This window comes from Dasypus novemcinctus, chromosome 9 (genome assembly GCF_030445035.2).
Source record: "Dasypus novemcinctus isolate mDasNov1 chromosome 9, mDasNov1.1.hap2, whole genome shotgun sequence".
In the NCBI taxonomy this organism is placed as follows: Eukaryota; Metazoa; Chordata; class Mammalia; order Cingulata; family Dasypodidae; genus Dasypus; species Dasypus novemcinctus.
The window spans coordinates 77,548,895-77,574,440 of record NC_080681.1 but is presented as its reverse complement, the minus strand read 5'-3'; the positions used below and the strand labels follow the sequence as shown (position 1 = coordinate 77,574,440).

Sequence of the window (25,546 nt, the reverse complement as noted above, 5' to 3'; positions counted from 1 at the left end):
CAGGTGTTCCTCTGGCTTGACAGGTGGGAAGCCAGGCCTCTGGCATGATGCACCAAGGCATTCTGGCTTTGCCCAGGCCACAGAGCTGGTTAGAGACTTCAGAGTCCTCCCTGAGCCCTAGCGTCAGCCTGGCAGGGGCCCCGGGCACCGTGACTCCTTTCTCCTTGTCCTGGGCCGACCTGGCTGAGGTAAGGAACTGACACCTCCGCCTCGTGCCTGCTCTGTCCTGCGGTTCCAGGGACAAACAGCTCCAGGGACAGACAGTGCTGCTGGCTGGGTCCTCTGCCAGCTCCCCGGCTGCAGGCCTGCATGCTCCCTGCTGTTTCCCAGGAACTGCTTCCTTGCCGGTAAGAGGTAGCATCAGGGCAGGGATGGAAAGGACCTGAGTCCGGAGCTTTGGGGATGACTCAGACTGGACCTGTCCTCAGGTGCCCCCAGCTGGTGTAGAGACAGATGCATAAGCCAATGACGACAGCATGATGGGTCCAGGCTGTGACGGGGAGGCCCGGCGGTGGCCCCACACCAGCCTAGGGGTCAGGGCAGGCTTCCTGGAGGAGGTCATGAGTTAGCTTGGCCACGAACGCTTCCCAGGTTGGGACGCGTGGTCCACGCAGAGGCACGTGTATGTGCGAAGTGGGAAAGAGCCAGTTCCCGAAGGAAATGGTGAGAACATTTGGCAGTGACCCCTTGAGGAGACTCCCCTGGGCTGCCTTATCCATATGATACTGCCTGGGACTTCTTCAATAGTAATAATTTGCCCTGAGCAAATTATACAGTAATTAATTAATGTCAGTGGACATTAATTTTAAGCATCTACTTTGGAGAGGCAGCCCAGTGAATAGAAAGAGCTTTGGTAGTGAGAAAAGCGAAATCCCAGCTCCTTCACCCACTAACAAGATGCCCTTGGGCAAATATGTCCTTTAGATAACTGAGGCCTCTGTTCCCTTTTCTGTGCAAGAGGAATAATCATACCTCACAGGGTTTGGGGAGGATTACATGTGACTATGGATATAAGGCCATAATATAATGTATGTAAAGGCCTGCTACCTAATAGGACCTCAAAAAATTATAATGAGGTGCTGGGACTCTAGAGGGGCTTGGAACTGGGCTCCTGTCTCAGAGTTTGCTAGCTCCTCATGTGTGTATACACGTCCCAGCTTACAAGGCGCTTGCACATGTTTTACCTTGTCTGATTGTTCAGAAACTGTGAGTCAGCAAGCTGGGTGACAGCCCTCTGTGGGCCGGGAGGACCGCCTTTCCGGGTGCCCCTGGGGCGCTGGTGCTGAATCCGGTCGCTCCACTCCTCCAGGTTGTCCTGCCTGTGCCCTCTTAGAGCAGGCTCTGATCTGCCCTGGGGGTGTGGCCCAGCCCAGGTGTGGCCTGGCTCCAGGCGTAGTCTGATCTCCAGGTATAGCTGGTCAGAGGTCGGGGAGAGGCCTGCCTCTTGGGCCTCCCTAGCCTCCTCCAGCACCGCTGCAGGGCCAGGTTGAACCAGGTGGGTCTGCATTTGCTTCTGGTCCCTTCCGGAGGGTGTGGAGAGACCCAGGGCTGCTTCTTTCTTCCCCAGGCACCCTTCACTGCCCCAGTGAGCGGCAGGAGGGACAAACGGGAGCTCTGGAGTCAGAAGACTGGCTAAGGTCTTGCAGTGACCTCAAGCTAGTGGTTTCCCCTTTCCCAGCCTCAGTTTCCTCTCTGTAACGTGAAGACATGGGGTAATTACGGTTCCTGTCACTTGAGCCTGCTTTGTGCCTGCTGGTTAGTGCCATGCTGGCGTGTACAGAAGACAAGCTGTAAGAGATTGAATGGAGTGCCTTCAGGCTTTGGGAAGCGTTGGAGAACGTGGGAAAGGTAGTGCCCCAGAAGAAGGGCCAGGGGAGGAGCACAGCGGTCCTGCCTAGCACCCACCACCCCCCTGAGGACCAACTGGGTTCTGAGCTTACCGTCCCCACCCTCCACTTGCTTTTTTTTTTTTTCCCCCTTGCTTTTGAAGATAAAAGTGAGCTTCCGGGGCGGCAGAGCTAAGAGAAGGTGTGTTTCATCGCAGAAACCGGTTTTCAGCTGGGCAAGCAGGATGGGCGGGGCCTGCTGAGCCTGCTAGGCCCCTGGATGGGGAGGGGTGAGGGTGATGGTGATGGCTGGGGGGTCTTCACCTCAGAGTTTCCCACAGCCCAGGGGTCTGTGGAATGAGGTGGGATGGACTGTCAGAGACCACCTCCCCAGCCAGCTCCTTCTTGTGTCACCTGGAAGGCAGGAGAGCTGGGAGGGTCTCTGGAGCACCAGGCTGTGTCTCAGAAGTCCCATGGGCAGGGTCCCCGGAACCCCCTCACAGCCATCATCCCCTCTGCACCACCTCAGCCAGTCTCTGGAGTCAGAAAAACCCAAGTCTTACCTCCTTCTGCCATTTTCCCTGTGTCCTTGGGTGAGTCGTGTTCCCCTTCCGAGTTTCCGCTTCCTCACCTGTAAAATGATGGAGATTCCTGCTCCAAAATGGAATGGAGGAAATGGAAAGGACAAATGAGTTTGTTTGGCTATGAGTCTCCAAAAAGAGCCGGGAGGTTATCAGAGGGGTTGCCCTTATGCACACCTGAGCAGAGTCCCAGAGACAGATAAAGTAGATACAACCCCAGGTATTGGTTCTTCTGAGGGCTGCGGAGACCCACAGGTTCTATGGTCATGGCAGATGGAGTTCAGTGCCATGTCAGTTGGCCCTGCTTTGGATTTTGTGTTTCAGTGTGATGGAGCTGGACTCAGATGTGATCTTTGTCCACAAGTCTCTTCTGTTACTTTTACCAGAACTGTAGTTGGTGCTGGGGTTTAATATATACCCAGGGGACCTGAATCTCTGGACTGACCATGTGATAGCCAGGCCCTGAGCCTCAACAGACTTGCAACCCCTACACTCTGGTTTATTGGACTTACCCCACTCAGCTAACATGGAGGTGAAGAAGGTCAACCACCACACCAGGGAGCCAAGAGTGCCTACGATTGAAAGCAGGAGAATTGCATCCAGCAATTCTTGATACAGATGTGGAGTGGACACAACCATTCTAAGATCCACAGGATGGAGGAATAGAGTATGGATTAGAGTGGACTTACTGATATTCTATTCATGAACTATTATGATTAGCAATCGAAGAAAATGTGGCATTGGTGTAGAGAAAGTGGCCATGGTGGCTGCTGGGGGTAGGGAGTAGGAGGAAGAGATGAGATATGGGGGCATTTTCGGGGGTTGGAGTTGTCCTGGGTGATGCTGCAGGGACAGTTACCAGACATTGTATGTCCTCCCATGGCCCACTGGGTGGACTGTGGGAGAGTGTGGGCTATGATGTGGACCATTGACCATGAGGTGCAGCGGTGCTCAGAGATGTATTCACCAAGTGCAATGAATGTCTCATGATGATGGAGGAGGTTGTTGTTATGGGGGAGGAGTAGGGTGAGGGGGGTGGGGGGTATATGGGGACCTCATATTTTTTTAATGTAACATTAAAAAAATAAAGAAAGACAAAAAAAATAAAAGTAATCTAATAATAAAAAATAAAATGGAGTGGAGAATTAAAGAGCCCCTCAGTACTAGCTTGGCACACAGTGGGTTCATGACCAACAACAGCCCTAGATTTCTAAAGAGAGATCCTTGAGCTTCTGAGGGGACAAGTCTTTGGCAGCCCCTGTCCCCCTGTGGTGCAGTGGGACCTCTTTCTATTGGCTCTGTCCCATTAGCAGACAATGAGCTCTAATATGTCCCAGCCCCTAAGCAAACAAAGCCCCTCCCTGTGCCCACGCTCCCTTCCAAGTACCACCTCATTTCTTTGCTCCCCTCGCCACAGAGTCCCTGAAGGGTTTTCTGTGCTCTCCGTTTCCATCTTGCTCTTCTTTTTCCTCATTCACTCTAGTTGGACTTCCCTCTCCCCCACACCCTCCCCTCCCTTCCTGTGGTGAAATCCAGCCATGGCCTCTCTCTGTCTGCCTCGAGGGCTCAGTGGCATCCCAGCCAGCAGGTGTCCCTTTCTTCTGGAGATTCACGCCCTCCTGGGGCTCCTCCCACCTCACTCAGCCTTCTTTCGCACTTGACCTCTAAATATTGGAGGGTACACATCTCTGCCTAGGCTTTCTCCTTGGATGATGTCTTTTCTAGTTACTGCGGCTGTGTAACAAATTTCCCCCAAATTTAGTGGCTTAAAAGAACCATTTTATGATAACTTGCAATTTTGTGGGTTTGAAATTTAGGCAGGTTTTGGGTGCGTGGTTCTTCTACTCCACGTGACATTGATGGAGGCTACTTGGCGGTATTCAGCTGGCAGGTGGGCTTGGCTGGGGGTCCAAGATGGCCTCACTGGTGTCTGGCACCTTGGTGGGAATGACTGGAAAGCTGGGCTTAGCTGAGACCATCTATCAGAGCATCCAGACCTGGCCTCTTTGGCACGGCAATCTCAGGGCAGTCAGATTTCCTGCCTTCCACCAGAGCAAGGGTTCCCAGAGGCTTGGGAGGAAGCTGCAAGGCTTCTCATGATCTAGTCTCAAGATTGCGGAGTCCTGTGCATTTTAAATATCCTCATACATTCATTTTGCTGGGTATACCCTCTTCCTCTCCAGTGAGCTCCAAACTTGAGTGTTCACTCACTTCTTTTTTTTTAAGGAGGTTCCAGGGATTGAACCCAGGACCTTGTACTTGGGAAGTAGGTGCTCAACTACTTGAGCTACATTTTGCTGCCCAATGAAAGTTAGTTTTTTTTTTTTTAGGGTACTGGGGATCAAACTTGGGACCTTGTATATGGGAAGCAGGCGCTCAACCACTTGAGCTACATCTGTTCCCCTCAATCACTTCTTTTTAAGTTTTTAAAATTTATTTATCTCCCCTTTCCCCCACCCATTGTCTGCTCTCTGCATCCATTCGCTGTGTGTTCTTCTGTGTCTGCTTATATTCTTGTCATGTGGCATCAGGAAACTGTCACTTTTTTTGGTTGTGTCATCTTGCTGTATCAGCTCTCTGTGTGTGCAGTAACACTCCTGGGCGGGCTGTGCTTTTTTCACATGGGATGGCTCTCCTTGCAGGGCACACTTTTTGTGTGTGGCACCACTGCGGGTAGGCCAGCTCACCGCATGGGTCAGGAGGCCTTGGGTATTGAACCCTGGACCCTCCATATGGTAGGCAGATGCTCTATCAGTGGAGCACCAGCTACTTTCCGTCAATCTTTGACATCTCACTTAATTTTTAAATTATTTTTTAAAGATTTATTTATTTCTCTCCCCTTCCCCACCCCACCCCCCAGTTGTCTGTTCTCTGTGTCCATTTGCTGCTAGTTCTTCTTTGTCCGCTTCTGTTGTTGTCAGTGGCATGGGAATCTGTGTCTCTTTTTGTTGCATCATCTTGCTGCGTCAGCTCTCCGTGTGTGTGGCGCCATTCCTGGGCAGGCTGCATTTCCTTTCGTGCTGGGCTGCTCTCCTTACGGGGCATGCTCCTTGCGCGTAGGGCTCCCCTACAGCGGGGGACACCCCTGCGAGGCACGGCACTCCTTGCATGCATCAGCACTGCGCATGCGCCAGGTCCACACGGGTCAAGGAGGCCAGGGGTTTGAACCTCGGACCTCCCATGTGGTAGATAGACACCCTATCCACTGGGCCAAGTCTGCTTCCCAACATCTCACTTTAAATATTTAATAGGATCTCAAAAATTCTTGATTCTATCCCCTATTTATTTCTCTTCTGGTCTTCCTCACCCCAACTCAGTCTATAGTACCACCACCCACCAGCCACTCACTCAGAGCCCGGGTCCTCCCTTTGTCTGTCTTCACACAGTGACTCCATCAGCACTTTCCCACCACATCCTGGGTCCGTTCACCTCTGGGTCTCCACTGTTGCTCCCAACCCAAGCCAGCGTCTTCCCTCTGGACTTCAGAAGCCCACAGAGGAGTCTCCCCACTGCTTCTCTTTCATCCTGACATCCACCTCTACTCAACAGCAGAGTGGTCTTCAGGCACAGATCAGATCACTTCCCTCCCCCTAAGAGCGAACAGTGCTTCCCATCACACTTGGAGTAAAATCCATTCTCTACTGGACCTATAGCACCTTCGGTGATATGGCTCTGTCCACTCCCGTTTGCGTTTCCTACCATGCTCCTTTCCTATTGCCACTCAGGCCACCCCGGATATCTGGCTCCTCCAAACCCCACGCTTGGCCCTCTCCTGGGGAATCTGCACTTTCTCTTCCTTCTGCCCAGAAACCTCTACCCACAGTGCCTTGCACAACTCCTCCTTGTCCTTCAGGTCTTGGCTAGGAAGTCTTTCTTGATTACCCAATCTAAATTAGCTCCTCCCTGCCCATCTTTCTTTATCAACCCCATTTTTTTTTCTTTTTACCCCATTTTTTTAAATAGCACTTTCACTCTCTCAAATTATTTTTTGCTTTAATAGTTTATTGTCTGTCCACAGGAGAAGAAACTATGTCTTGTTCAATGCTGTATCCACAGTACCTCGAAGGAATGAGTCGGAGATTTAAAAATGATTGCTACTGATCCCCAGCCAGAATTAGCCTCTTCCTCACTTGTGCACCTGTCTCTGTCCTTGGTTTTACACCTTACTAGACTCCATCTTTCCTCTGACCCAGCCAGCCCCCTGATTTGCAGCCAGAAGCTCGACACCCAGTCTACACACAGCCTGGCTTCCTGGCTGTCCCTCTTGGGGCCTGGTCCCCTGTCATCAGCCACTCCCTATTCCTTTCTCTTCACCCTCTTCATAGGGCTGGGCCTCTTGCTGTCTGTGATGCCCCAGCCGGGCGCAGGGAGTCACTCCCGCGGTAAATACAATCCCTTCTCCCGCACCCCTCCCCCATCATGAAGCCTTTAGCTGTCACTGGGCGACCGATTGGCTACGGTGGGTGGGCACTGTTGAGTTGGTGGACAGATGAAGTTGTAAAGCTGTTTTTGCATCAATAATCATTAAGCTAGAGCCCCTCCAACATACTTAAAACAGTGACGGCCACAGAAAAATTTAAAGGCAGGGCTGATAGGAATTTTGCTCGTTTTCCTCTCCTTGCTTTGGGGCCATAGCTATAGCCTTCAGGTGCATGTCTATGACCAGGTATAGCTGCTTTCAAGCCATCCGATCCAATGCTGAACATATGTGGCTCTCCACGCGAGCGCCGCCTCAGCTGAACACGAGTATGGGGCACTTACACGGTTGTGGGTCTGTGTCGTTCCTGCCCCAGTGGCCTCTTCGCTTGCGCCTAGAATGCCTTGTTCTCAGTGAACCCGAGTGGTCTCTAGGGATGTCACCTTCTATTCCAAGAGTCCACTGCCTTCATGAGGGCTCTTGAGCCTTTCAGGGACATGGGAAATAATGTTTCTCAGCTGTCATTGAGTCAGTTTGCCAGACTGCGTGTGGACGTCTGTGGGAGGCCTGCAGCGGCGAGTCATAGACTCCACCCTCTCCACACTTTGATTCTTGATGGAAATGAAGCCCTGGTGGTAGACGGCTTGCGTGTTCAGGTGACAGTGCTGGGAGGGAGAGTGACTGTGGTCGCGCAGATGAGGATTAACGGGCGCCGTCTGACCCCACTGCTGTGGGGAGCTTCCCCCTGCTCTCCCTGTCCACCTGATGCTGGGCTCCTGGTCCTCAGGCTTGGCCTGGGTGCTGCGAAGGCTGCCTCGCCACTCACAGGGCACGCTTGTGCAGGCCATGTGGACCTTTCTGGCAAGGACGATTTCCTGTGTCATGTGACAGTGCCCCTGCTTTTTAACAACGTGAGGAGCTGGCACTTTCTGACCTTTTTCTATGGTTCAGGTCCCGTTCTCAATACTTCACACATATAATCTCATTTAATCCTCACTATAGTATCATTCCCATTCTAGAGATGTGGAAAGTGAGGTTCAGAGCAGCTTAAGAAAATGGCTTAGGGTTATCCAGATAGACAGGGAGGGCCAGGGCTCCGACACTGAGCCCATTGGGCATTGCTGCCCCCTTGTCAGCCCTCTGTGCCTTCCTGTTGCGTTCCTTCTTCTCTCTTCCCACCCTGCTCATTGTTTCTTTTTTTAAAATATTTATTTATTTATTTCTCCCCCCCTTCCCCTCCCCCTCCCCCCACCCCGGTTGTCTGTTCTCTGTGTCTATTTGCTGCATCTTCTTTGTCCGCTTCTGTTGTCAGTGGCACGGGAATCTGTGTTTCTTTTTGTTGCCTCATCTTGTTGTGTCAGCTCTCCATGTGTGCGGCACTATTCCTGGGCAGGCTGCACTTTCTTTTGCGCTGGGCGGCTCTCCTTACGGGGCGCACTCCTTGCCCTTGGGGCTCCCCTACGTGGGGGACACCCCTGCGTGGCAGGGCACTCCTTGCGCATCAGCACTGCGCATGGGCCAGCTCCACACGGGTCAAGGAGGCCTGGGGTTTGAACCGTGGACCTCCCATGTAGTAGACGGATGCCTAACCCCTGGGAAGAAACACCCTCATTGTTTCTTTAACAAACTTAACTTGTGGACGCCTATTCCTCTGAGACAGAGTAGGGAGTATGGGGGAGAGCTGGAGAGGGCGTGCACACTAGGTCAGATACTCAGGTACGTATAGGCCGTTGTGCAGCCAGAAGGCGTGAGGCCCGGGGGAGCCCAGGTGCAGAGTACCGGCCCAGCAGGGACTTGCTGGTGCACCTGCTGGCTCCGCAGCCTCTGCCAGCCACCAGGCCGGGCCCAGCTCTGTATCTCCTTATGGTTAGACTTGGGGACTTGGGGCTCAGAGGTCCGACGCCTCCGAAGAGCCCCTCAAGTGTTGTGCCTTTTCCGGGCCTGGTTTTGAGGCATGTTCTACTTCTCGTGTGTGGGAGGGAATGAGTTCAGTGGATCAAATCACAATTCCTCCTCCTGCCAGGACTCCGCTCAGCTTAGCAATGGCTACTTGAACGTTTGGGGAAAAAACAAGTCTGTGTATTGTGCCAGGGGAAGCTGAGTGAGGTGGAAAGAAAGAGGATGAGAGGACCTGGCAAGGCCAGGGCCCTGGCGGGGTCTCTGAGCCTGGCACTGCTGCCCGAGGGGCCGAGAAGGATGAAGCAAGGGCGAGGACACCATCCCTCAGCAGGAGGGGGCTGCGGGGGGCTGGAGGAGCGCTGGGCCTGGGAGGGCTGCCTGAGGCCCCCTGGGCCGCCAGCTTCCTGGGGCAGGAAGTCCCAGCTGCAGCCAGACTCCCGAGGCTGAGAGCAGCTCAGGCCTGAGGGATGTGTGGCCGGGGAGGCCAGAAGGGGCTTATTTCCTGCCTCTGTGACTTCCCTCTTCTCTGTGTTTGCCAGCGGGTCTCTCTTACCTGCTCTGCTCCCTACCTGCCGCTGTTCTTAACCCCTCCCTCTCTGACCTCACGGTTTTTCTGTTTTCTCCCTCTTTCTCTCTCCCTTCTTTCTTTTTTTTTTTTCCTTTCTCTTTCTGTTTTGTCCCCCCCGTCGCTGTAACCGTGCTCGCCTCCTCTCTGCTCTTGCTTCTTCTCTTATTTTTCTCTCTTTCTCCCTTGCCCTCCTGGAATGTACTTGTGGCACCCACATTGGTGTTCCCAGCTCCAAGGTAAACTGGGGTGCTTGTGGGACAGCAGGGCCCATTGCCTGGCGCCTGTTGCCATGGTGACCCAGCAGCAGAGAAAGGCAGCGGCCTTGGCTGTCTGGCAGGGAGGGCGTGAAGGGCTGATGAGAGAAACTGAGCCTGTTCTTCACAGCTCCCGAATGGTCCACCCCGTCGCCAGGGGCTCCAGCAAGGGGGTGATTGCCAGTGAGCGAGAGTTCTGGGCTGGATATCATCAAAGTGGCTTCCCTGAGGGCCCACATCGGGGAGGGCAGGGGCAGTTGCGCTTGGGCTTAGACTACCTGTGTTAAATCCCTTCTGGCCTCTTTCTGGAATCCGCTGGTGTGGATGGATGGGGGATGGTAGGCAGCCCTGAGGGAGGAAGCCACAGGCAGGCAGCTGTCAGCTGGGTGCAGGGTGGGGGAGAATGGAAAAATCTCCAACTGACCCTGACCGGCTGACCTGCTCCCTAGTGGAAGATCTGTGTGGGAAGGGAGTGAGCCCCCTGGCTTTGGGAGTGAGCAAGCTGATGCTGGTAGCCACCGCAGCGGCTTAGTGGCTGGTATTCCTGCACCTGAGAGGGGTGCATCTAGCTTATCATGAGGTTTTGCCCCACTCTGGAGAGCTGAGAACTTACAAAGTACAGTCTTCAGCTCACTTGGTTTTCTCCCTAGGGGGCTGCCTCACCCCCTCACAGGCTGCTGGGTCTTGAGAGTCCACTGGGAGTCTTTGGGAAAGTACTTTGACCCTGGACGGAGCTGGAAGGAGGTGCTGATATCACCACTGAGGGAGGGAGGGTGGACTGGGAGGGGAGCTTCCTGGGAGACCAGGCCCCAGGTTTGGGTCTCAGCCTGGTGAGCATGGGTCAGGGGTACCAAAGGACCTGTGACTTGAACGAATGCCTGGGAGGCAGGAGAACTATCCTGCCCATCACGATGAGAGGAGCAGTTACAGCTGCAAAGCGGCCAAGCAGCCCAGCCTTTGATGTAAACAGACTTGGGTTCGAGACCCACCTCTGGCTTTACTGGCTGTGTGATTTTGTGTGTGAAGCCTCTGTTTCCCAGTTTGTAAAATGGGAATAACAACATCCAACTACCACAGTCCCTAGCACATATTAAAAAAAAAATAACTAAGGAAGTGTGATTGTTCTCAATCTTTTTAAAGATTTATTTCTCTTCCCATCCACCCCCCCACCGAGTTGTCTGCTCTCTGTGTCCATTTGCTGTGTGTTCTTCTGTGACTGCTTCCATCCTTATTAGCAGCGCTGGGAATCTGTGTCTCTTTTTGTTGTGTCATCTTGCTGTGTCAGCTCTCCCTGTGTATGTCGCCATTCCTGGACAGGCTGTACTTTCTTTTGCGCTGGGCGGCTCTCCTTACGGGGTGCACTCCTTGTGCATGGGGTTTCCCTACGCAGGGACACCCCTGAGTGACAGGGCACTTCTTGCGCACATCAGCACTGCGCATGGGCCAGCTCCACATGGGTCAAGGAGGCCCGGGGTTTGAACCACGGACCTTCCATGTGATAGGTGGACGCCCTATCCATTGCACCAAGTCTGCTTCCCTGTTCTCAATCTTAACCGCACACCTATCCCTTTCAATTTTATAAAGCAGGAAGTTAAAGCACTCGTTTATAGGTCATTCCGGGGCCCCCTTCCAAGCCCTCCAGAAGAGTAGATATGAGGATGTTGATTGAGGTTAATCTGAACCCGGGGCTCCACACAGCCAGTTACCTGGTTTCTGCAGGTTTCAGCTTCTGGCCCTCACACCGTCACTTTCCACACATGTGTCCACAGGCCCCTGCGTGCCCCTTGCTGTGCTGGCATCTCCTTGGTAACTGCTTGTTCCACCTTGGTGCTGTGAAGGCGGGGACCCTCTTGGTTCACCCCCGGCTTCTGGCTCAGACTTGCAATAAGAGCTTGAACAAAAGGAGGGCAGGACCATCACCGGTTCCAAAGCACTTTCAAATCTGTTCCCTCCTGTGCACCTCAGGGCAACTCTGCCAAGTGCTTGTTCTCATTTTACAGATGAGGAACCCGGGCAGGGGCGCATGCTCATGACTGCATGGAAAGAGGGGAAGCAACCTGCCCGAGGCCCCTGGGCCAGCAAGGGTAGATCTGGGGTTCCAGTGCAGTCTGCCAGACCTCATCACCCAGGTCCCGGGCTGCCTCTCTTCTCCACATTTCCATTTCACAAAAGCGAGGAACAGTCTGTGGTGGTTTAGGAAAAAGACAAGTCCCCGTCCAGTGCAATGGCTTTATCCTCTCTAGATGCCTTGCCTTGGTCTTGGGCTGCTTTTCACACTTCACGTTTGGCCCTGACCTTTGAGGCTCATCACTAGCTCCATAATGGGGGTACTTTACAGGTTGAGGAATGGAATGGGCTGGTTCATGAAGGAGTGAGCTCCCTGTGCCTGGAGTTATATAACTTGGGACTGCAAAGACACACAGTCCCTTACAGATGATAATGGATCTTCACAGCACTTTTTTTTTTTTTCCATTCTTCTTCATTTTATCATTATAAAAACCCTGGGGAGCTTATTAACTTATAAATTAGGATATTATTAACCTACTTGCCAGATAGGAAACTGAGGCCCAAAGAGCAGAGGTGACTTGCCCAAGGTCATGCAGTGAACTGGTATCAGAGCTCAAGTTTGAACTCAGTCCCTGGATTCCTAGCCTGTGCCCCACCTAATATTTCTGAAGTGACTTAGTTCTTTGTGTTTGGGGTTGAGCATTTTGTGGAGTTGAGGATGTCAGGTCTAGGGTTGAGGTGAAGGATTGACTTTTAGATAAAATTATATTTATATCCAAAGAAAAGAGGTTAAGCGTTAGGCTCCCTTCCTTTATGAAGCAATAGACAATTTTATTTTATTTTATTTTATTTTGTATTTTCTTCTTTTTCCTCCCTTTTCTTTATGTTAAAGATTCCCAAAGTCAGAGACCACCTTCTGGGTCTGCTTCCAAGAGGGGTTCTGACAGTGGCTCTGTTCCCTGGGCTGGACTGACCACCTGGGAAGAGGTGTTTTCCCAACAGGTTCTCCTGCAGTCACCGCAGCCTAAGGTCGTTTTCCTCCTTTCTTCTTCTTTTTTTTTTTTAAGATTTATGATTTATTTATTTATTTAATCCCCCTACCCCCATCCCCCGGTTGTCTGTTCTCTGTGTCTATTTGCTGCATCTTGTTTCCTTGTCAGCTTCTGTCATCGTCAGCAGCACGGGAAGTGTAGGCGGCGCCATTCCTGGGCAGGCTGCACTTTCTTTCGCACTGGGCGGCTCTCCTTATGGGCGCACTCCTTGCGCGTGGGGCTCCCCTACGCGGGGGACACCCCTGCTTGGCAGGGCACTCCTTGCACGCATCAGCGCTGCACATGGGCCAGCTCCACACGGGTCAAGGAGGCCCGGGGTTTGAACCTTGGACCTCCCATGTGGTAGACAGACGCCCTAACCACTGGGCCAAGTCCGTTTCCCTCCTCCTTTCTTCTCTCTTTCCTTCTTCCCGAAGGCCTGCCTTCTCTTTGTCCTCTCCTAGTTCTTCAGATAAGCCACCAAACCTAGGCTGGATAAAGGGGCAGTGTCAAACTGGATTCCAGATGCCTTCCCTCACCAATGACTCTCCTGCCCTTGATTCTGTAGAAAATGGTGAGTTCCCTGTCCCTGGAGTGCTGTGAGCAAGGGCTGTGGGTCGGTCCACCGCGTGGGCACACATCCCCTTGAGTGGGCATCCTCCTGAGAGAAGGGTGTGAATTGGTCAAGATGGCACAGCAAGCTGGACTAATCAACTTCCTGGAAAAAGTACATCCTCATGTGCACACAACACTTCACAGTTAACCTAGTGCCTTTCACTTTAAAAAAATTTTATTTATTCCCCTCCCTGCCTCATTGTTTGAGTTCACTGTCAATTCTCTGTGTCCATTTGCTATGTGCTCACTGTGTAACTGAACCTGGGACCTCCTGTGTAGGAGAGAGGTGCTCAATCACTTGAGCCATCTCAGCTCCCTGCTTTGTTGTACCTCTCATTGTGTTTTCTCTTTGTGTCTCCTTGTTGCATCAGCTCATCTTGCCTCTCTGTTGTGCCAGCTTGCTGTCTTGCTCGTCTTCTCCAGGAGTCGCTGGGACCAAACCTGGGATCTCCCGTGTGGTGGGCGGGAACCCAAATGCTTGAGCCACGTCTGCCTCCTGCCTTTCATTTTGTAATCTCCTTTGATCCTCAAACTATTCTTGGATGGAGAGGGAGTGGTGGTATTTTCCTGATTTTTTCAGAGGAAGAAACAATTTCTTAGTAAGGTCTGCCTAAATGTTCTTTATTTTTAAAATAATATATATATATTTTATTTTTAAAAAGTTACTTAGATTACATAAATGTTACACAGAAAATATAGGGATTCCCATATGCCCCACTCCCACACCTCCCCCACCTTCCCACATAAACATCATCCTTCATTAATGTGGCACGTTCATTGCAATTGATAAACGCATCCTCGGGCATTGCCACTGAGCATGGACCATGGTTCACATTGTAGTTTACACTCTTTCCCACGCAATTCTGCATGTTATGGGAAGATATAAAATGGCCTATATCTGTTGTTGCAGTGTCATTCAGGATGATTCCCAAGTTCCAAAAGAGCCCCTGTATTACACCTGTTTTTCCCTCCCCTTCCCCCAGAGCCTCCAGTGGCCACTGCTTCCACATCAGTGTTATAATTTCTTCCATTGCTAGGCTCACAGTATGTCTATAGTAGAATACCAGTAAGTCCACTCTAGTGCACAGTTCATTCCCCAATCCTGAGGATTCTGGGATGGTGATGTCCACTCCACCTCTAATTGAGAGGGGACTTTGATCCCACACAGCGGATGGATGGGACTCTCTTACAGTTGTAGGCTCTCGTTTCCTTTGTATGGTTGTTGTCCATCCTCATCTCCTTGTTAGTTGTCCTGGGTGAGTCCAATGAACTTGAGAGTAGGTGTTGCAACTCTGCTGAGGCTCAGGGCCCAGCTGGCACATGGACAGCCCAATATTTCCAGTCTCTTGTACACACACCTACAAACTCCAGCACCAAGTATAGGTTTAAATAGAAGGGATAGATTAGCCACGTGTAGGGAAGCCATAACTGAGTCCAACTCTGTCACTCTCAGGAGCACAAACTCTAAAGTAGGGCCCGCTGGCAAGGCGCCAAACTATGGAGCCATCTGCCCTGACCATAGACCTGGGTGTCTCCAGAGCCCACAGGAGCCCCACTATTTGGGGTAGTATCCCCTAAGTGTTCTTTCACTTAAGACCTTGAACAGAGAGCCCCTCCCCCCATGCCTCGGTTTCTCCCTCCATACAACGAGGCAGTCACACTCAGTCTCCAAAGTCCCTCCTCACTGAGGAAGGGACTTCAGTGTGGAGTCAGCAGGCCTGGGTGGCTCGAAGCTGTGTGCCCTTGGACGGGACTCTGGACTTCTTTGGACTCGGGTCCCCTGGCCCTGATATCACCTCCCACATTTGCTCAAGGTCAGTTGAGATACTGATAGGAAAGCATTCAGGAAATGTCCTCCCCACCCCAGGTCCCGTGGGCAGGCTTCTCGGGAGGGCAAGGGCAGTTCTGGAGATGACCCCCCCCAGGGTGCGTGTCAGATTTCAGCAAGGGTATTTTTACCATGGCAGGATGACGGGGTAGGGATGGAGCAGGGCCTCTGAGTGGGGAACTTTGCCTGACCCCGTGGGCCGCATTCTCCCTGCCCACACGGGGTGACTCTCATGGGAATGGGGGACCCACGGACGAACTCCGTTAATTGCTACGAGCCAGGCTCTGTGTTGGATCTTGTGGACACCCTAAGAGTCTGGTGTCAGTCAGATACTCCCACAATTAGATGGACGTTGTCACTGCAGCCATGGTATTTGGTCCGGGGAGGGTGGGGGATGAGATAGAGGAGTGGAGGGAGGCGTAGGCATTACAGAGGTGAGGAGGCACGGGAAGAGGGCTCTGGGCAGTGGTGGGCAGGGGAGAAGTGACCTGACTGGCGAGCGAGGGCGCCCGTGGCGTGGGCTGGCCTGGGGTGTGGGCAGACAGACCACGTGGATTTTCCTGGGTCCTAACGGAGTTCTTCCCCTAAGCCAAACCCTTCATGGCTGGGAAGAGTCTTAGAGCCTATCCAGTTAAACTGATGAGGAAACTGAGGCCCAGAGTGCTGATAATAAAAGCTGCCATTTTTAAAACCCTCGCCTTGTACTGTGCTCTATGCTACACTTAACTGTGCTTTCACTGTCTTTTGTAATCCTCACTGTAACCCCAGGGTTTTTTAATTATCCCCATTTGACAGATGAGAAACTGAGGCACAGAGATTAAAATAACTTGCCCCAGGTCTCCTGGGGATGATGGGCTTATAAAGATTCCATTCATATTCAGCTTTACAGGAAGGCAGCTGACCCAGAAATGCCCCGTGAAGCTCTACTCAAAGGGGAGAAGGGGCTGGATGGAGGAAGGCTTGTCCTTAGCTCGGAGCTTCGATCGATCGTGCCTCCTTACCCTTCTCCCTTCCTCCCAGGCCGGCCCTGGGAGGGAATTGGGGGGTCAGAGGCCCTCCTGTCCCCTTTCCCCCTCGCTGGCTACCGGGAGAGGGAAAGCCTACCCCCCCACCCCCACCCCAGCAGCCCCTGGCTGGCTGCCTCGGGCGGGCGTGAGGACTGGACTGGGATTCAGGGCCCCATTCCTCCTTGGCTGCTGGCTGGCTGTGTGACTTCGGGTCATTTGCTTCCCCTCTCTGAGTTTCAGATGGAAAGAATTTCATTACCTGCAAGGTCAGAGTGGAAGTGCTACGGAGATGTAAACATGGACTTTGTGTGGTGGGTCTGGGATTAAACTTTACCACTTTCCTGCTGCTCAAAAGCAGCACACCCTCTCTCAGCCTTGGTTTTCTCATCAGAAAAATGGGTAGAATAACAATGCGTTCCTTCCAGAGTAGATTTAAGACTAATGAGTAGCACTATTCACAATAGCCAAAAGGTGGACACAGTCCAAATGGATAAACAAAGTATTTATACAATGGAATATTAGTCAGCTATAAAAAGGAATGAAGTACTGATACATGCTACCATGTGGACGAACCTTGAAAACATGCTAAGTGAAAGAAGCCAGACACAAAAGGCCCGATCTTGTATGCTTCCATTTATGTGACATTTCCAGAATAGGTGAATCCATAGCGACAGCGGCAGAGTGCTGCTGGCCAGAGGCTGGGGAGGAAGGGAATAGGGGAGTGACTGGGGTGATGAAAATGTTTTGGAATTTGAGAGAGGCGGTGACTGCACAACACTGTGATGGTACTAAATGCCAGTGAACTGCATACTTTAAAATGGTTCGGTTTGTTATGTGAATTTCACCTCAGTTAAAAACAAAAAGAATTAATGAGACAGCACCTAGAACAGAACCGGATGCGGAGTAGGTATTCAATAAGCACTCACCGAATGAGTGCATATAGGAGGTGCTTAATTAATATATTGGGTCTGGTCTCTACCCTATCCACCCCCAAATCTTAAAAATTGTCAAGTGCCAACATGCTCTATGGCCAGAAGCGAAATGAGGGTGTGTGTAGGGTACCGGGAGCCATGACTTACCTTCTAGAATGAAGGTACGTCTGATATACAACCGGAAGCCTGTGAGCAGCCCGCGGCATCCCTCCTCCCAGCTCTCAGGCTGCCTTCGGGAACGAGTGCGCTCCCTTTCCCCCTATGAGTTTGGTTCCCTCTGCTACCCTTTTTTGCCTTGTCTGCTGGAAATCTCAAGGCCAAATGGAATCTCTGTGGCAGCGTTTTCTGCAGCTGGTTCCTGACATAACTGCTGCTCCTTATTTGGTTCCCTGACTGCATTCCAGCTGCTGTGCGTGTGTCGGTGGGTGTGCAGGCTGCCTCAGAGCCTTTTTGGGAAGCAGGTAGGGAGTAGGCCTGACGGGAGGTTTAGGGACATTGACAAATGCTGCCTTGCTGGTAGAGAGCTGGCCTCTGAGAAAAGGGGCCAGGCCTGCTTGGTGGGGACTGGACATCCAGTCAAGGCGGCTCTGAGTGGGCTGCTTCAACAACGAGGCCTTTCTTGGGGCCTGGTCAGTGGCTCTGAGCGGGGACAGAGGACATTTCCGCCACCTGCTCAGGGACCTGTTTTGTAGGGAGAACAGGGGCCTCACAGGCTAGTCCCCTGGGCTTGACTCGCCGGTCCACCACCGCTGGCTTTCGAGCTCGTGACTGCCTGACCTCCTGCAGGACCTCTCAATGGGCTAACGAGCTTGCCCCGCTTCCCAAGGATCCAGTGAGCTTGGAGGCTGGGTGTCCACAGGCCAGGTGAACTGTGTTTGGATCTCTCCCGGCTGTGTTTCTGTAGGAAGCCCAGACTCAGCTCTCCAGTGCTGCCAGCGCACGTTCGATAAAGGCCAGCCGTGTGTCAGGCCCTGTGGAGGAACTTTAAACATGGATCTCGTCCCATGTCATCCTCACTGTGACCTTTGGGGGTAGGCATTGTACTCTCATTTTCACAGAGGAGGAAACCGAGACCCCCAGAGGCTGAAGAGCCCACCCGCAGTCACAGCTTAGTTGTGAAATCGCCCTTGAATCCAGGCCCCCGAGGCCCGTGCACGACCTCGCTTCGTGGTGGCTACTTGCGCGCTGGCCCCACCTTGCTCCTCCCCGCCGGGGCAGGTGGGTCTCCTCTGCCCCTGGTTGCCCTTCCGGGTGGTGCTGGCAGCACTGTCCTCTCAGCTGGCTGGCTCCCTCTTTCCGGCTCTTCACGGTAGTCCGTGCCCCCTCCAGGAGACTTCCTGTCTGGGGACTGTGAGGCCTGGCAGTCAAGCCCCTGCCCCACTGGTCCCTCCCCCGGTCTCCACCCATGAGGAACCCCCAGCACTCTCCCACTGCCTCCCTCTGCGCTGACCATTCGCCTGAACCGCCACCGTCCTGCTGCTCCTTTCTGTGTGCCCCCTCTCTGTGCTCCCCTGGCCTCCTAGCCTGAGCGCCGAGGCTGCCGCTGTGACTTGCCTTTTCCTTCCTTTCTCTCTTCCCCGGGCATTTCTTGAGCACCTATTCTGGGGCAGGCTTGAGTTTCTGTCCTGTGGGAATACCTAGCTGATGGGGAGGCGGCTGTGGAAACAGTGGTCACACGGCTAGGTCAGTGCTGGGACGGAGCCAGGCCAGGCTGGAGGGGCCCGGGGAGACCCTAAGTCTCCCTGCGGAAGAGACGGGGCTGGAGGCTGAGCACCGGGGAGGGAAGGAGGGAGTAAGGGCTCGCCTGCAGAGAGCGCGGAGAAAGGAAGCCTGGCAGAAGCAGCACGCACACGGGGGAGGCACGGAGGGGTGTGAGGGTGGCGCTCTCGGGAACTGCGCGTTGTCTGGAGCTGGGAAAGCCGGCTGCTGGGGCGTGGCAGGAGCTGTAGAGTAAGGCCCAGGCTAAAGTCTAGGACTTCATCCTGGAAGAAGTGGGGAGCCATCAGGGACTCTTGAGCAGGGGAGGTGACTGGTCAGGCTTACTCTTTTTTTATTTTTTATATTTTTAAAGATTTATTTTATTTATTTATCCCCCCCCCCTTTGTTGTTTAAGGTCACTGTCTGTTCTCTCTGTCCATTTGCTGTGTACTCTGTGTCTGCTCGTCTTCTCTTTGGGAGGCAACAGGAACCAAACCTAGCACCTCCCATGTGAAAAGAGGCACTCAATCACCTTAGCCACCTTAGCTCCCTGTTGTTGTTTTTTTTTTTTTTTAAGATTTATTTATTTCTCTCTGCCCTCTTTGTTGTCTGCTTTCTGTGTCCATTTGCTGTGTGTTCTTCTGCTTGTCTTCTCTAGGTGGCACTGAGAACTGATCCTGGGACCTTCCAGAGTGGGAAAGAGGGGCTCAGTCTCTTGTGCCACCTCATCTCCCTGATCTGCTGCATCTCTTACTGTCTCTCCTCTGTGTCTCTTTTTGTTTTGTCATCTTGCTGTGCCAGCTTTCTGTGTGGACCAGCACTCCTGTGTGGGCCAGCATGCCGTGGGGGGTCAGCACTTTGCGTGGCCAACTCTCTGCTCGGGCCAGCTTGCTGTGCAGGCCACCTTGCATTCACCAGGAGGCCCTGGGAATTGAACTCTGGATCTACCCTATGGTCGACGGGAGCCCAGTTGCTTGAGCCACATCCATTTCCCATCCCTGGTTTGTTGTGTCTCTCACTGTCTTTCTTCTTTGTGTCTCTTTTGTTGTGTCATCTTGTTGCGTTAGCTCACTGTACCTGCCCACTGGGCCAGCTCGCCTTCTCTAGGAGGCACCGGGAACTGAACCTGGACCTCCCATGTGGTAGGTGGGAGCCCAGTTGCTTGAGTCCCATCTGCTTCCCCAGGCTTACTCTTTAGAAAGCCCTGGGAGGTCCTAAGGGATAGCACTAAGTCTTGTGGTGGGCAAGAGTTAAAAGGATTGACCTGGTGTCCAGGAGTCGGTAAGTTGTGGTTGTTGAGTTAGTGGCCTTGCTTTTTGGAAAGATCCCACTGGTGCTGTGTAGAGGCCAGAAAGAGGTAGAGAGACCGGAGCTGGTGGACGGGCTCTGGAAAGAGAGCAGTGAGCTAGCACATGAAGGCCTTAGCAAATCAGGGCAGTGGGGGTAGTTGGCGGAGGTTAGGGAGGGAGGGCATTGAACCTGCTGGTGTGGGCCTGGGCCTGTGGCCGAAGCACCACGTAGGGTGACCAGAGGGGCCCTGGCCCAGGAGAGCTGACCGGCTGTATCGCCCTGAACCAGCCCTTTCCCTCCATGTGCCTCAGTTTCCCTGGAAGTGAAGGGATTGGACAAGGTGGTCTCTTCTGCTCGAATAAAGCAGGTCTGTGCTGTGACCCTGGAGGAGGGACACGGAGCCCACAGTGGAGCCACTTGGGACCTAATCTAAGATTAGCAAGTCTGGCCTGGCTGTGGCACATCTGTTGTCTGAGAGAGCAGTGTCTTCTCTGACCCCCGATGCCCTCGCAGCGGGCTCTGCCCCCGTCAGCTGTCTTGGCTCAGCCGGCCTGGCTGCCCGGGCCCTGACTCCATCCAGAGGCGCTGCCTTCCCAGTGCCTGGGTCTGGGAGGAGTGGCCCGGCTCTGGAGCCCTATTGGCCAGACCGCACTGGGTTGCGCATGTCCTTGCCTCCCAAGGCTGGCTGCCTGCCACCTTGGCACTAGGAGGAGGCCTGGCCCGGCCTCCCTGGTGTGGGCAGGCTGCCACGGTGCCCGCGGAAGGCGTTGGAGTCTGCGTGGCTGTGCTTGGGGCCGCCTGTGCTGATCTGGCCTTTCGGTCTGTGCTCCGGCCTGGGGCCCTGGAGCCCTCTCTCTCTGGACAGTGGGGTCTGTGGGTCAGCTTGCTTCAGGGGCAGGAGCCCTGCTGTGAGGAGCACAGCATTTAGCTCCCTCAGTGGATATCTCAGCACACCCTCCAAGCAGGGTTGGACCCCAGAATCCTGGAACAAGCCTGGGGGTTATCTTGGGAACTGGCAGTCCCCTCCCTTACCCCAGTGACAGATGAAGCTCAGGAGGGAAGAACTTGCTCAAGATTAAATAGCACCGGAGCCTTTGGGCTACAATTAAAATAGATATATATATTTTATATTATTTATATTAGAGAAGTTGTAGGTTTACAGAAAATTCATCCACAAAGTACAGAGTTCCTGTAGACATCCTATTATTAGCACCTTGCATTAGTGTGGTACATTTATTACATTTTGTAAAAGAACGTGGGCTATGATTTGAACTCCGGTCCGTCTCCCGTCATCCCATCAGCCTTTGATGAGTGCCTACTGTGTGCACAAGCACTCAATGGCAGGCACTGCCTCCAGTTCAGCTTTGCATTCTCAGTGCATGGCCCAGGGCCAGGACAGAGGAGGTGCTTGTTGAAAGAAGGAACAAGGATCCCGCCTGGGGTGGGGCGTGGAGGGGGGAGACCAGTGGGGAGGCAGGGGCAGGAAATGGGAGGCCTGTGGGGGTGGGCGCTGACCAGGCGAGAAGCAGAGAGGATTGGAGCTCGGGTGTCCTGCTGCCCAACAGCTCTTTTCCCGTCCCTCTTCCCCTTCTGTGAAAGGGGGTCTGTCGTTCTCACCCCTGGCCTCCTTTGGGGATCCAGCCAGGCAGGATGTGAATATGCTTTCGGAGCCTGTGGAGGGCTTCCCTGCGTGCACTCCAGACCTGCCCGGAAACCCTACACAGGTTGCTCCTTCCCTCTGCTTGCTGGCCCTCTGCATCTTGTCTCCCCCATCTCCCCAGCTCCCCCCACAGCTTCTTTCTGGAAGGTTTTAACCAGAAGCCCTGGCTGTGGGAGGGGTTTGCGAAGGGTCTGGCGAGTGGAGTCTGTTTGCCTCCTCTCCCTACCTGCTCCCATACCCAGAAAGCCAGCCACCCGCATCCACATCTTTGTAGGTCCCCAGTGCACACCCAGGCTGGAAATGCCGAGGCAGTGGTTGCCATGACGACGGGTCCTGCTGCTCGGACCTCAGCGACTTGCGAGTGGCAGGAGCCTGCAAGCCGGGACAGCCTGCACCCTACAGGCCTCTGTCCGCTCACTTGGGCTGAGAGCGCCTGGGGCGGCTGCCCTTCTCTCTCCCCTAGTGCTGTGCCGGGGCCCAGCGGCTCGTGGAGATGAGCCACGCTTCTGCAAACGCACAAGCAGGTGTGGATTAGACAGGCCCAGTTCAAATCTCGGTTCTACTTCTTCAGGGTCCATGACCTTGAACAAGCCACCTTGGTGTGTTTTGTATTTATTGGATTAGCCGTGGGAGTCTTGTGGGGGGAATTGTCCAGGGAGCACAGACCCTCCATACAAGAGCCGTCACCGTCCCCATCGGCGGCTGTGACATGTCACCAGTGGGGCTTGGTGCTCTTTGCTGCTAAATCCAAGCCCAGGGACCTCTGTTCCTCTTCTCTGCCCAGGAGGCCTTGCCAAGCATTGTTGTGTGGTAAGTGGGTTCTCAGACTGCTGCCAGACCTCTGGGTTCCCAGCTGGCCTTGGCCACTTACTTGGGCCTCAGTTTCCTCATCTGTAAAATGAGAAGAATAATATTCCTACCTACTGTGGATGAAGTAAAACTGGTGCTTGTAAAGTGCTGAGGAGAGTATCTGTTACATGTATGGATGCTGTCACCAGCATCATCACCGCACATTTGACCTTGATCATGAGAAGCAGAGCCCACGTGCCTGTGCCTCCTGTTAATACATGCAGGAGGAGCCAACTCTTGTTGACAGTCCAATTAGGAAGATGAGGTCAGAGGGGCAGAGTGGCAGCGCGCTCCTCCTTCCCCCGTCCCAGGCCAAGGGGCCACAGGCACCCCCCCCTCTTCTCCCTGGGGCCTTGAGCAGAAGCCACACCTTGGGGTCCTGAGTTTGAAGATTTTCTCTGCTGCTCTTCTGCTGGCAGCTGCTGCAGGCCCGACCTGGCTCAGCCAGCTGGTCAGCGACCGCCCAGAGCCCTCCCAGGAGTGGCTGAAGACGGGTTAGCACTCAGCAGGGCCTCTCCTTCCCAGGTCCTCTGAAGAACAAATGAGCCCTGGAAAGGGGATGGAATCCGAGCGGCTTCTTGAAGCAGGAACAAATCCCTAGGCGGGACTGCTATATAGGACCCACTAGGAATCTTTGCTTGGAGAGGGGGAATCTTTTAGGAATGAAGATAAATCCGAAACAAAACTTTAAAAACCTGGCTGACAAGCTGCAGCCAGGAGGACTGAATTCTCTGTCCTCTTCATCTGCCTCCTCCCCATCCTGGGGTCCAAGGTTGTGTTAATGTGGAATTGTTGGTCAAAGTGTTACCCAGAGGGGAGTGGATGTAGCTCACGCGGTTGAGCACCCACCTCCCATGTATGAGGTCCTGGGTTTGCTCCCCAGTACCTCCTAAAAACAAAACAAATAAACAAATGAAAAAACCAGCACAGGGGAGCCAGCGTAGCTCAGTGACTGAGCGCCAGCTTCCCACATACAAGGTCCTGGGTTTAATCTCCAGCTCTGGTACCTCAAAAAAAAAAAAAAAAAAAAGTGGTGTTGAGAGAGGGTCCCAGGGGGTGAGGGTGGTGGCCAGGCTGGAGGTGGTGAGCAAGCCGCCCCGGCTCGCTCCTTCCCCTCATCCAGGCCCTAAGGTCTTGGAGTGGGCAGACGCGCAAGACCCCGCAGCGAGCGCCCCCTCCCTGCCTGTTCCCCAGGGCTTCACGTCCGTGTTCTCGGGCCGCACGTCCCGGAAGTCAGCCTCCCGTGCGCGAGCGGAGGACGCCGACGGCGCCATGGCGGACGAGGGCTACCGGAACCCCACGGAGGTGCAGATGAGCCAGCTGGTGCTGCCCTGTCACACCAACCAGCGCGGCGAGCTGAGCGTCGGGCAGCTGCTCAAGTGGATCGACACCACGGCCTGCTTGTCCGGTGAGGCCGTGCTCGGCGCAGCGACTCTGCGTGCCCGCGCCACGGCCCAGGGAGGGGCCTCCATCCCAGCCGTGGGCGCCGTCGCCTCCCAGGGCCCCGCTCGTCCCTCCTGCTGGCCTTTGCCTGCGCTGTCCACCCGCCTGAAGTGGCCTCCTCGTTTCCTCAACGCTCAGCTCAGCCCCGTCCTTGTCTCCACTGAAAGCCCGCTCTTAGGTCCCCGCACAGGGCTACACACAGGCTGCTCCCGAGGCGCTTGAAAGTGCAGGGAGCACAGGCCACGGCTGGGGCTCCTCACCGTGCTCCCTCTATTGAGCTGAGCAGGCTTGAGCCCGGTCAATCCTTTCGTCTTACCAGGATTCCCCAAACTGCTGGGAGCTGACCATCTGGGAGGGGGTGTGAGGAGGTGACCTGACTTTTCTCTGAGCACTGTTTGATGGGGGCTGGGAAAGGGGGTGAAACGGGGCTGTGCAAGAGCAGACAGAAGCCCTGATCCAGCCGTGGGGGCAGAGAAGGGTCCCCAGAGGGACTGAGCACCTGCGTGGAGTCTGGCCAAAACTGACTGGGCGGCAGTTGGGGAAGCAGGAAACAGCGTGGCCTGACCACCCATTTCATTCCACACCTCTTTACTGGTGCCCTCATATAACTTACAGCCTAGAGGAAGAGAGAGACAGCTGACAGACAAACAAGATCCAGAGGTGTGAAGTACGGTCAGGGTGTGGGAGCTGCGGTGAAGGAGGCGAGGAAGGGTGGATGGGGCCGGGTGGCTGGAGAAGCCTCTTGAGATGACGTTTGAGCAGAGCCTGCAGATGTGAGGGTGCACAGGCTCCAGGAAGGCTAACGTGTGGCTTTCTTCTCCCAACGCCAGCGGAGAGGCACGCTGGCTGCCCCTGTGTCACGGCCTCCATGGACGATATTTATTTTGAGCACACCATTAGGTAAGTGGCGCCTCCTACTTCACCGTCTTCTGGTCTTCCCACAGCTGGGGCCTGGCTGGACCGACCCGGGGCCTTTGACATGGCGCGTCCAGGTGGGCTGGAAGCTGGCTGCTGCTGGGCGCTGTGGGGTGGGCTCCGAGGCAGGGGCTCCGTGTGTGGAGTTGCAGGTTGCTGAGACAGCACTGTGCGGTGCTGAGTGACTTTGGGGAAGACTCTCTCTCTGGGACTCAGTTTTCTTGTCTGCAGCATGGAAAGGATTAAACTCGGTCAGTGAACACCTTTTTTAGCTCGCACTTCATACGTTCTTTGTGGGCCACTGGTCGCTAGACTGGAGGGAGGCGTCCAGTTGTGCCTTGGCAAAGCCTGAGCCAAACCCTGGGGGCATTCCACCACTGCTCACAGACCTCCAGGGCTGAGGAGCTTGCAGGGTAGGGCCTTCTTTATTTTTATCTATTTTTTTATAGGAGGTACCAGGGATTGAACCCAGGACCTTGCATATAGGGAGCAGGCACTCAAATCATTGAGCTACACCCATTCCCCTCTGCTTTTTTTTTTTATTATTAAAAATTTTTTTTTCCAAAGATTTATTTATTTATTTCTCTCCCCTACCCCCAACCCCGGTTGTCTGTTCTCTGTGTCTATTTGTGTCTTCTTCTTTGTCCACTTCTGTTGTTGTCAGCGGCACGGGAATCTGTGTCTCTTTTGTTGCATCATCTTGTTGTGTCACCTCTCCGTGTGTGC

The 25,546-nt window shown here is 53.8% G+C and overlaps 1 protein-coding gene across 2 annotated transcripts in view; it reads left to right on the top strand.

Annotated features, from left to right (window-relative positions):
• ACOT11 (acyl-CoA thioesterase 11) overlaps positions 1 to 25,546 on the top strand; it is a 58,139-nt gene that overhangs the window by 11,733 nt on the left and 20,860 nt on the right. For both annotated transcript variants that reach the window (XM_058303524.2, XM_004459591.3), the window contains exons 2-3: positions 23,657 to 23,870; positions 24,736 to 24,805. In XM_058303524.2, the coding sequence (XP_058159507.1) occupies positions 23,735 to 23,870; positions 24,736 to 24,805 (206 nt within the window). In that variant the 5' untranslated portion in view covers positions 23,657 to 23,734. The remainder of the gene's footprint in view (positions 1 to 23,656; positions 23,871 to 24,735; positions 24,806 to 25,546) is intronic.